Here is a 12,528-nt window from a genome sequence, read left to right on the forward strand (position 1 = left end):
CATTTGTCATGAAAAAATGTAATCAAATTCATTTGTACCGAATACTTGCAGGTTTTTAATGTGCCCCTACCCAACAAATAGACAATATTTATGTACAAATAACCCACTAGGAATGTGGCCCAACAAAGAGGGAACTGTATCGGAAAACATGTGCCACGTGGTGTGTTAAGGAAATCTAGAGCTGGATAGCTACCCAACTACTTGAGTTACAAGATCCCAACTCTAAAATAAATAAGGCAACCATGTACGGTGGCCGTTTATCGCTTTAACCGGCAACTATAGCAATGAATGCTCTTTCTAAATTTGCACGAATCTCGAGGGAAACTAACGGTACATAGCTTAGGTAGATATTCTAAATCTCTAATGGGATTTGAGAGCTGAGAGGGGAAGAAACAGAGTGAGAGAGACCAAAATTATAGAATTTCAAAAATGGTTGTTTTTGGGTTGATTTCAGCTCCATTTTCACTAATAATCTCAGCTCCATCACCCATCATCTCTAAATCTACCAAACTCCTTTGTGTGGAAAGAAACCAAATTCCAATTTCAAGTCAATTCTATCATACCCTTTCAGCATCCAATCTCACAACCAAATCTAAGGCCAAGAGATTTTTTTCAAGCCATTTGGTCCCCAAAGTTTATTCTTCTTCAGGTAAAATTTCATTGTTTATTCTATGTTTCTCATATTATTCTACTTCTATTTATGTCTAGTGTTTGTTGATTAAAGTTTAAATAAGCTCTTCTCTACAATGTTTGTGATTTTTCTTATAATTATCTCTAGTTCATATGCTTCTCAATTTATTTTATTATATTTCTTGGTGTCAATTTGGTGCATTGTTGAGGAAAATATGGGAAACCCACTGTTTGTTACTTAAAGAACATCATGGAATGCACTTACATTTCCTAAAGAAAAAAAAAAAAAATATATATATATATATATATAAAATGTAAATGAATTCTAGGGTTGGAAACTTGAGATCGGGTTGTTGGTTTACAACCATTTTATTAGATATAACAATTTAAACATATACTGTTGAACCCATGAATCCTATATTGTGAGGATCATGGTATGTGATTCTTGGTCTGAATTTTCATCATCCAACATGACTTTAATAACCTTTTGATATCAAAATCACGGTTATATAATGTGGAAAAATAATCAATTAACTACAAAAAGATTAGAGCGTAGCCTTTTCCATTGATGTTGATGATTGAATCAAGAATACCAAGAATAAACCAATATAATAAATCTCCCTAATGTGAAACTTAATTGAATGGTTAGAGTACTGTTATTGATGGTGAAACCCATTTTTTAATGATCAACAATCAGTAAAACTATAGAGATTGATGTGGAGATCGTTGGAAATCAATCCTTCATAAGGGAATGTCATTCCTCTTTTATAGACCAGAGCAAGAGGGCCTAGAATTCTCAATTAGAGAGTTTCGTACCCATCAAGGTAACTTTCTGATTACTTTAAAGAGAAATCCCCTTTTAGAATTTTAATGACATAAGGATTGCTTCATTATTACCTTTCCTTTTATTTGATGGTATCCATTTTCTAAAATATGAGTAATCATGAGATTCATTGGACCACACAGACCATAGGTCTAACGATGATATGTTCTTACCAATGTAGCATTGCTTTATTAGAACAGAAAGATTCATATTAATAGTCTCTCTCTCTCTCTCTCTCTCTCTCTCTATATATATATATATATATAACAATGTAATAATAATAATTTTTGATTGAGCTGATTTTTTGTGAGGATGATCTCTATGATGAGAAGATCATCCTAAAAAAAAAATCAGTCCAATCTGAAACGACTAACCCCATCTAAAGTGATTTAGAATGTGGAGCATTGATGTTTTACCTATAATTTGTAAACCACTTTTGATAGACTTAGAAGTTTCAGATTGAGTTGGTTTTTTGCGAGGATGATCTTCTCATCATAGAGAACACCCTCACAAAAAATCAGCTCAGTCCGAAACGTCTAACCCATATTTTGAAAAACCATTGTTTTTACATATGTCCCATGATCCGCCCCCATATATATATATCTTATTCTACAAAAGCTATTTGCATTGATTGACTCATATGAAATTTAATCAACTCCTTCTTGCCGACTTCATGTCTGTAGTTGGAAGCGAAGAATACGTCGTAGAGCCTACTACCAATGTCAAATTTCAAACATCATTGAGCCTTCCAGGCTGCTCGGATTCTTTGTCTTTGCTTGGCATAGGTCAGTTACTATGATTTCCATGCACATGTACAAACAATAAATCTAAACCAGAAGTAAATCTTTTTATCTTTTTTTTTTGTTGACATTTCTTAGTTCATTCATACTTGTAGAATTATTTATTTATTTATTTTTATGGCAAAAGAGAAATCATGGATATTTTGAAGTTTAACTTGCATGTTCGTCAAACTCAATGGTTCCTCTATAAAGAACTTGTAGGACATGTTTTCTTTATTGTTAGTGCATACTTTTAGAGAACGTAAAGTTTTTTGGATAAACTAGACAGATTCGTTATAATCTATATACATTTTTTTTTTTCGATAAGACTTTTTTTTTTTTTTTCTATAAGACAGCATAATAAACTACACGCCTCATCATTTTCTTTGTTTTCATCATTTATCCCTCCATGTCCTCTTCTCTTTCAATGGCCACACTAGTGCTCATTGGATAACGCAAGCATTACAACTCGTTAGGCTAAGAAATGAAATCGACTAAAGTATTCCATTTGTAGGAAAACCTAATAGAGGTGTAAGAATGACCTTCTCACCCATCTCTGATGATCAACCATTTCCAATTGTGAATATGAAAGAAAGAGAGCTTCATGCCATTAAAAACTTTCCTTATAGTGTCTTGAAGGCATCAATCACAGATTTAATATTAATTATCTGATTGGCCAAGGTGGTCTTGGGGGTGTTTATAGAGGATGGATCTATTGTTAGACAGTGACTACAATGGGAAAACCAAGCATTGTAAATCAAAATTCAATAGATACTCTTTTATCTCAACGGATCCTCCTCCTTATGGGTAGCAAAATGTATTTTTACTCCATCAGGAATAATAATTTGACAGAGAAATAAATAAATAAAGCAAGACAGAACGTGGACCAAATTGGCATATGAAATAGAGAGTCAAGTCCCCTTAACTAAGTTATGGTGCACGGCTCTGTTTAAAGCTATGTAACAGGGACACAAACTTGTGTTGGTGTCTGACGCAGGTATGAGATGACACTTAACCTTCTGTGGTTTTATGATGGTTTCGAGTGGCCCCGTTCTTGGACCAAATCTATAAGCCCAACATCTCTTGTTGTTGGTGGTGGTTGTTCTTTTCTCTTTTTTTTTTATAGGTAAAAGAATCTATTAATAAGTAAAAAAATAAAAATAAAAGAACAATTCAGTAGTACTTATGGGTTTCTAGATTTGTTCGAGAACACAATGTAGATAATATTTCGGTGGGGTTTCTATTTATTTAATCTGCTATAGAGAAGAAATAAGAGAGAAAGGATAGAAAATAATTTTTTATTTTTTTAATTATCTCAAGAATGTGAAATCAGATTGCCTAGTCAGGTTGATCTTTTAGTCTTTTGGTGGGCTGTTAGGGAGATACACCCTTGAAGAGGTTGCTTCCTAACATTCCTCGTAAAAGTGTCAAAGAAAAAAATATATGAAAAGTAAAAGAAAACATTTCTATACACCATTAATTTCTAGAAGTTGGTTTCTTATATAAACTATCTTTGTGTTCAATGACTAAATAACTTAATGCATGGAGAATGGATTACATCAACCCTCTTTCAGAGGTCCCCATTTCAAGAAAATCATCAAAATAATGTTGACAGCATGTTAACATGTTAGGACGTATGTTGTGGTGCATGTGTGAAATAAATGGTGACACCATTTTATGTGTTAGCACATATGTTAAGGTGTGTGTATGCCCATATTTGTTGATGCAACATAAAACCTAAAATTGTCGTCTCCTTATTACATAGGTTTGAAGGCATGTAAACCTCAATTTCACTTAGACTAATTAAGACTATGTGGCCAACCTCGTCATTGTGTGACGAACTCCTAAGGTCATAACTTCCATGTTCCACATACATCTTCACATAAGTGCATACCAATCAGAAATTGCAACATTTATTCCTCTTCTCCTTTGTCCTTATGCTTCATAAATGGACATGATTGCAGGATATAGGGAGAAGGTTTTCGCAATTATCGGTGTCAAAGTCTATGCTGCAGGGCTATATGCAAATCAGTCTGTTATAGAAAAATTAAAGGCAGATGTTCAAGATAATTCATCCTTGTTTGACTCAATTTTTCAGGGTAAGAGTTGTGTACTTTTAGGAATGCTAGATTGCTAGAAAAGTGAAAAAAACTCCGTTTTAAGATACTGATATAAACTTTTTCATGTAAAGCTCCTCTGGAGAAATCATTGCAGATTGTTCTGGTGAGAGACATCGATGGTAAGACCTTTTGGGATGCCTTGGACGATGCCATCTCTCCGAGAATCAAAGCACCCACTCCTGTTGATGAATCTGCGCTCTCAACATTCCGTACCATCTTTCAAGGGCGTCCTCTTAAGAAAGGAACCCTCATATTCTTGATTTGGATAGACCCATCCAAGATGCTAGTAAGATGATTAAAAGCAAATGACTTCAATTTCCTACCTTTTTTTTCCCAGTATTTTCTTCTAATTTGAGCTTATTGACATTATATATAAGATGATTTGATGGGTATTTGCAGATTTGCATCTCATCTAATGGGTTACCTTCTACAGTGGATGCTACAATCGAATCAATGAATGTCACTTTAGCACTCTTCGATGTCTTTTTCGGGGATGCTCCAGTTTCACCTTCCCTAAAAGCCTCAGTTTCCAATGGATTGGCAATGGTGCTCAAGTAGATGCAATTACGAATTGGTTTGACTGTTTTTTCGTTAAAAGAGTTGCTAGTTCAGTTATTATCCGATTGCTTTAGTTTCTAGTTGCCATTCATTTTGAGAACTTCTTCCATAAAAATGTAATATTTCTCAACCATTGGCTAGTATTATGCACACATATAAATCACCAAGTGTGGAAACGATGACCCCATCTTTATTTTCATAGGGTATGACTATCAGATTTGGAGCCAAAAAGCTAATAGATTTATCTTTTCATCTTTTTCTTCAATGGATATTGAAATTCTAAGTTTCACCACTTATTTGATTGTCCAAAAGAATTCCTCCATCTTCAGATGGTATTTTATGGTAATTTATTTTAAAAGTCACACATTCCTTGTATATTTAAATACTGTATAATAATGGTCTGTAAACTTCTCATATAACAGGATCCTGCACACACAGTTACAGGTCAGAATGTACGGACTTAGGGATCTTCAAGCATTTACACTATTTGACATGAATTTGACTTCTCTCTTGGCATTGGGTGGAACCATTCGATTGCTCTGTAGCAGTATCCTTAAATAAATTTTTTTCGTAAGTGCTAAATTTTATTGGCAAGGATAGAAAGAGAAGTTACCAACTTAGGAGGTGGAGAAGACCTATCTAAAGGAAGCAAAGAAGGCAAAGCAAACAAAAAGTTAAGGTGGTGATTCACACTTGAAAATGAAATCCTACCCCCCCCCCCCAAAAAAAAAAAAAAAAAACTCCTAAACTCACTAAATAGCCTGATCCAAAGAAATAGGGTGGCTGTAATATTTGAAAAATAGCATTTGTATCATCCTCTCTTCCTTCAAACAAGTTAATTAGTACCTTCCAAAGTCCTTGAAAAAAAAGAAGCAAAAAGTAGCAATCACTAAAGTAATCACCCTCTAGTGGAAAAGCAAAAAACAAAGGCTCCAATTAGGTATGTTGATCGAGTGCGGTATTCCTTGCTGTTGGGTGGAAGTATCTCCCATATCTATCATTCATCTGTCATTTTGTTTTCTTTCCTTTTAGTATAATAGATCTTCGGATCTCTCTATCTTGTTATCTGTGTTGTTTATTAATAGAAAATAATATTTTCAATTGGATCTCGGTTCTATCTTCTTTTTTTTTTTCTTATCATGGGTATCCCCACCCTTCGGGTGAGACTAATCCCACGGTCGCACGCACCTCCCCCTCGGAAAGTCCTAAGTGCAACTAGTTGAGTCGAGGGATAATCTGACCCTGGTGGGTGGCCCCAAGGAATTCATTGCTTCGTGGGTACTTGGTTCTATCTTACTACATCACTATTCTATGGAAAAATTATCTTATTATCATCTTCTTTTTGAGCCACTTAACCTAGATCTTTTGCATCCAAGTACTAATCTCCTCTATATTGATCAACTTTTGGAATCTGGCTTTCAAGTTTTCTCCTTTTGTTCTCTACTCCAATGTTAAAACCTGTCTTCCTTCAATCAATCATGAAATCTCATTTAACACCAAGTTCTTCTTTAGACTGATCTTCCAAACTCCACGCTATGCTACTCTTTGATCTTTTCTTAAGTGCTTTAACTACTAAAGACTGTGCTTTGTTGAAGTATAATTAAATGTTTAAAAGATATGATCCTCGTAGCATGGTGAAGGATGATAGAAGGCATAAGAATCACCACAATTAACTCCTCATACCATGACAATAGTATAAACTAATCTTGTCAGTTGTAGTTAATGGCATGCACATTTGAAGATGAATTTATTCTAAATTATTGTACATATTGTGAAATCTTCTACTAATTGTGTATAGTTTTTTATTTATTTGGCTTCTAATCTTCTGAAATTATCAATTCTTGGTGATAATAAATTAATGACAGACTTTCCTTCCTCTTTATCCCAATTAAGCAACAACCATGGAGATTCATGCCATAGGATAGAAAATTGTTTGACAATATGTACTTCTTTCCTTTACTGTATTTCTTTGTTTACATTTCACATTGTTTAATCCAGTTATTCCTTTTGTTTAGGAGTTCAAAATTCATTTGTTGATTAGAAAATGAATACATATTAATCCTTGACTTTTACATACTTTACCGACATTTACTTTCGGTGTCACCAAAGTTTTTTCTTTTGGATTAGTAAAATTCATTAGAAAAAGCTGTTCAAGTTGACAAGCTAAAGAAGAAAAACGAGCCCGATCCCCCCGACAATACAAGCCACTTGTGTCAACAAACTTTAATCACTTTGAAATCCACGCTTTTGACTCTTGAAACCAGTAAAAATATATACTTTTGTAAAAGTATGATTCATATTATATAGTTCAAACTAAGATCAACCTTTTAGCTCATTTAACACTTTTAGGTTACCATGACGTAGCATGCATGTTTGATTTCATCTGGTACCAATGAACATAGTATGGATATTTATGAGGAAACTTGTAGGCTTTGAATTGTTAAACACGTCAGAAGACATGCTTTGGAAAAAAGTTAGAAGTAACCCAATAATAAGATTTTGTTTGTGCATCAGTTAGGTCAGTAGTGCTACATAAGACCAAGTCTATGTTTCATTGAAAATAATAAATATTAATCTGTGAAAAGGAGAATGTATTTGAAGAACTCAAGAATCCCGTACAAGTATATCTAACTTCATCTGTTCCAGCATCTTGAGAACCTCGGCCATGGTTGGTCTCTTGGAGGGCTCTGATTCAAGGCACATCAATGCTATATTAAATACATTCTTAACTTCATTGAGAGGACAACATCCTAAGCTACTATCAATGGCATGCTCTTCTGTCTCCTTGTTCACAACTGCTTTCACCTGTTACAACATGTGACACAATGTTTTTAAATATTTTACGTGATAGATCATGTAAGAAAAAGGATTAGCAAGCATTTCTAATGACTGACGAATTTAAAAAGAAAAATCTCTCTTTATGATTTAAAGGTGGAATTCAAGATGCAGATCTGATTTAACAATCTATTCGAAGGTAGTTATTGGTTACTAGTACTCAACTAGAATTTACGAGGTACTTGGACTTGGCATGATAGCTTTGAGAAGCCCAATATGCATAGATCTCTGGGCACATACTAAAGTATTTTATTTAATTATTTTCAAATCAGATTTTCTTTTTAAATAAGAAAGAAATTAATGAAAGGTAAAAGAAAACATTTCCATAGCCACGGAACTATGAAAAAAATAAAAAATACGAATAGACATATAAGAAGGAAGACCATTAAACAACTACAGTTGTATTAAGAACTTAAAAGTAGTGTGTGGAGCAATCCTGTCCTATTTTAGAATTAATTTTTTTTTCTTTGAAGAAGGTATCACTAAAAGAAGGGGCACTGCAATGTGTGTCAGGACATGTCAACAAGCATATCTTTGCAGATAGATAAATAACAAAAAATAGGGAAGCATCACTTTTTTACTTTTCGTCATCTATTGCGAACTTTGGGGGATTGAGTCTCTATTGTTGGATAATTGAAGTTTTTTGTTCATGGCATTCTATAATCGAATGATTTTTCTCTTTGTAATAATGTCAGATTACTTTTGAACAAAGGCCATGGATTTTTTGAAGTCTGATATTGAACTGCTTCCCTTGTGCTTCACAAGTCGAGGCTCAAGACCCCACATCGTGTATCAGCGTATGGAAGTTTATTTATATACAATGGAGGGTGCCAAACTGTGAACAATCCATGGATGGCCAGTGGAGACACTCCCATTTTCTAGGACTTTGCTATGTCAGACACTATATCATACCTATGTGTCAGACACATGCCAACATACTTAATCAAGCAAATCTTTAACTTTATTTAAATAATTTGCTTTTGTGTATTATCTATATGTTGTTAATATATATCCACTTATTTATAAATACTTTCTATAGTGTTTACTTAAATGAACTCAAATATTCTAAAAATGTCTCTCGACATGTAGAATAAATTTTATGGATAGGATATCTGGTTTGTGGGATCAGTATGTCTGACACTTTCTACCCCTGTCAGACATTGGCACGTGTCCGTGTCTTTGTTCCAAAGGTTGTACTCATCTAGAAGTGATAAATAGAGAACAAGAAGAGACCATGTCTATGAAGGCACAAGGAAATAAGCTTCGTGTAGAATTAGAATAAGACACTACGGGCAAAAACATGTAGTGAATGATGTTAAAAATGTCTCTTTTAGTTATTTTTCCAATTATGACTACCACAGTAGGGTATAAAAGATAGTGCCAATTATGCCAACATTTAGAAGAAACATGCAAGTTGAATGTTCTAAAACAGCAAGGCAGAGACCAAAAAGAATGTGGATCTATGTAGTGAGACATGTATAAACACACTTGAACTAGCATAAGACATGGCTTTAGATAGAATTGAATGAACGGGATTTTATACAACTAAGATATAGAGCTTAGTGTATCTCAACGAAAACAAGATAACCTTTAATCTGTTGAAACTTGTATTCTATAGAGTGTAGGAATTACCCATGTCACTAGCTTAGTTCCCTCTTCAATAAACGCTTCATCCATTGGTCTTTTTCCAGTTAAAAGCTCAAGTAAAACAACACCAAAGCTGTAAACATCCCCTTTTGCTGTTGCTCTTCCCGTGTCAAAATATTCTACATCAAACACAATTGCACTATGTATGAATAACAAGACTAAGGAGCGAGGGGGAGAGAACCATTAAAGTTTTATTTATTTATTTTTAATACTATACCAGGAGCTAAGTAACCAAAAGTTCCAGCAACGAATGTTGAAACATGAGTCTTATCTGGCTCCATTAACGTCGCTAAACCAAAATCAGACACCCGAGCTTCCATATTTTGATCCAACAAGATATTGCTCGATTTAATATCTCTATGGATTATGTGAGGGATACAATCATGATGAAGGTATGATATGCCCCGTGCAGCACCAACTGCTATTCTATATCTTGAAGTCCAATCTAAAGGCTTCTTGTCAGTTGATCTTCCTGCATTAGAATCTGTTTTGTAAGAAAAATTCGAGATAGCAATTTTCTATGTATCGTTTAGGTTTAAATTTCATACCATGAAGCAATACATCCAAACTTCCATTGGGCATAAGATCATATATGAGAAGATTGTAGTGAAGGGCAGTGTAGTATCCATGAAGAGTGACAATGTTCCTATGTTTTATATCCCCCATTGCTTCAAGCTCTCTTTCGAATCCTCGATCTCTGTCTGCACTACCCTTGTTAAGTCTTTTTACGGCAAAAGAGGTGGAATCATCTATTGTTAGTCTGTACACCGTTCCATAGCCTCCGGACCCGATTATATCCTTGTTGGTTAGCCTCATTGTCTTCTTCAAGAACACTTCCGACGTTAAATATTGCATCGTTGGAGACCGAAACATCACCATTTTTCCACCTTTTGTGGTAGTTTATGTGTCAGAATTTCGATTATCTTTAGGTTCAAATCTTCAAATAATTCTCTCTGAAAGAAAGATTAGTATTTGTACCTGACATGCTATCTTGAAAAACTTGGTGCTTTCTTCTCCATCTTTTGTAGAGGAGAATTGAGATAACTATCTTTGATATAACGAAGGCAACACAGCTTACTGTGATGTAGAATGCTAACATTGCAGTATTGCCCATTTATTTCTATACATTGAAACAGAAATTTAGAGAAGTCAGGGTACCCCGTGAAATCATTTACTTATATAAAACATGCATATTAGTGTTAATTGATCTTTTCTGATAGATTCATATGAACCAAAAAGATATATAAACACATGCATGGAGATTTAAAGAAACGAGATGTGGAGGTGTCATTTATTACATCGTATTGTTTGATGAACACTACCAAATTACGTAATTCAAAATAGCCCATTAATTTCTACAAAATGAAATCGAAAAAAGAACATTAGACACATTATCAAGTGATGTATTCTATATCTTACATTGTTAACGAACCAACTACTCCAAAAGACCGATCTGTTGGAGAAGGGGGGAACTATGAATAGAATAGGGTCATGCGGCATAACTGGGGTGTGACTCACCTGAGAGAGAAGGAAAATATAAACTCAACACTCCCTCTCACCCATAAGGGTGGAAAGATTCGAACCTGTGACCTATACGAACCTGTGCTCTGATATCATGTTAACCGATCACGGTACTTAACTAAGGTGTGACTCACCTGAGAGTCTCTCCCTCGCCCATAAGGGTGGAAAGATTCGAACCCGTGACCTATACAAACCAGTGAACCAACCAACTAATCCAAAAGACCGATATGTTAGAGAAGGGGAGAACTATGAATATAAGAGGGTCATGGGGCTTAATTGGGTGTGACTCACCTGAGAGTGGAGGAAAATATACACTCAACAAACACGATCAACAATGATCAATTGATGCTGCAACAGAAAATTAAAGCAAAAGAAGAGAACACTGAGACATTCATCATCAGAACTCAGAATTGATTGATAGATTCAGAATTCTTGACCCTTACTAAGATACAAAAGGTATGTAATCAAACAAAAAATAAATAAAAATAAGCCCATTTATTTCGATTCAGAGATAAAAATTCAAAGAAATCAGAGGTCACACCACAAAGAAAAAATTGTACTATTGATCGATCGCTTGTTCGGATCCATTTAATCCTCAATGGGTATTGCAAGTATTGATGAATCAATTAAAATAAACAGTAAAATAACATCAAACAAAGAAAATTAACTCATACCCAATCAAAATCTAAATCAATAAGAGAAATCTAAGACAGCCCAGCCCAGCCCAGCCCAGAAGAACAAAACAGAAGATGAGCTACAGAAAGTTAATGTAAATTGATTTCTTTCTTTTAAAATTCCAGATATAAGATCTTACCAGAGAGAAGAACCAATCCAACTTTTGAGTTCTTCTTAGAAAGATACAAATTATCTTCAAAGATAATAATTTGTTTACAGCTGAAAGGCTTCACATTGTAGTACTCTTTCAAAAACTCTGAAAAGAGAGAGCTTTTATTGTTTCTGAACTGTAGAAGTAGGACAAACATTTTTGAGTGTTTTCAACACGTGAAAGTTCAAAACAGGAAAAAAAGAAAAGCAAATTGGACTGGACGTCGGTTTCGTGTCGACTGAAACTCGACCGAGTCAAATCGGCAAAAACTTGATGAAACCAACTTGCTGAATCAACTGAAAAGTACTGAGTTGGGTCAGAAGTCGACCGAGTTATCCAGTTATACTTATATATAAAATATTAAAAATTGTTTTGTAGAATAAAAAATAAAATAAATAATTATTTAAAATATTAAAAATTACTTTTAGATATTTATATATTTAATTTAATTTTTATTTGAATAGGCAGAATTGATTCATGATTTGCTTTGATCTGATAATTAGGGATTTGGAGTCAGAATAGGGGTGTCAATGGGTTGGTTCTGGTTCGGTTCTTAAGGAGTAGAGAACCAAAATCATTATATTTTTCTCTGATTCTTATTTTTATCGGTTTCAGCTCTAAAATAAGTGGAAACACGAGTACCCAATTAATTTCGATTCCGAAGAATCGAATGGAAAAATATATTTTAAATCATTATAAAATGTATTTTTCTTTAAAATATCAATATATTATGTACAAAATATCCATTTAATTATTATTTATTTTATTAAAGATGAGAGTTAATATTTA

At 34.0% G+C, this 12,528-nt stretch overlaps 2 protein-coding genes across 6 annotated transcripts; one reads left to right on the plus strand and one right to left on the minus strand.

The window, feature by feature from the left end:
- The first annotated feature begins 269 nt into the window (after nt 1–269).
- FAP3 (Chalcone-flavanone isomerase family protein) lies at nt 270–5,162 on the plus strand. The gene is made up of 5 exons (XM_086421944.1): nt 270–649; nt 2,137–2,238; nt 4,197–4,331; nt 4,424–4,638; nt 4,752–5,162. Exons 1-5 carry the CDS (start codon nt 430–432, stop codon nt 4,908–4,910), a joined length of 831 nt encoding a protein of 276 aa, XP_086278070.1. The 5' UTR covers nt 270–429; the 3' UTR covers nt 4,911–5,162.
- A 2,281-nt stretch (nt 5,163–7,443) lies between these two features.
- On the minus strand, nt 7,444–11,886 carry LOC147387936 (Protein kinase superfamily protein). 5 transcript variants are annotated; one of them, XM_086421260.1, is made up of 8 exons: nt 11,728–11,871; nt 11,205–11,261; nt 10,812–11,122; nt 10,371–10,512; nt 9,941–10,279; nt 9,610–9,864; nt 9,378–9,511; nt 7,444–7,715 (listed from the first exon to the last, which is right to left on the minus strand). In XM_086421260.1, the coding sequence occupies exons 4-8, from the start codon at nt 10,504–10,506 to the stop codon at nt 7,515–7,517; spliced, it is 1,065 nt and encodes a 354-aa protein (XP_086277386.1). In that variant the 5' UTR covers nt 10,507–10,512; nt 10,812–11,122; nt 11,205–11,261; nt 11,728–11,871; the 3' UTR covers nt 7,444–7,514. The 5 variants fall into 5 exon arrangements, with proteins under 5 accessions (XP_086277386.1, XP_086277387.1, XP_086277385.1 ...); XM_086421261.1 differs by having other exon boundaries at nt 10,812–10,910; nt 10,993–11,261; XM_086421259.1 differs by having other exon boundaries at nt 10,812–11,261.
- Between the last annotated feature and the right edge of the window lie 642 nt (nt 11,887–12,528).

Source organism: Akebia trifoliata, chromosome 13, assembly GCF_017979445.1.
Source record: "Akebia trifoliata isolate Shusen 1 chromosome 13, ASM1797944v1, whole genome shotgun sequence".
Lineage (NCBI taxonomy): Eukaryota > Viridiplantae > Streptophyta > Magnoliopsida > Ranunculales > Lardizabalaceae > Akebia > Akebia trifoliata.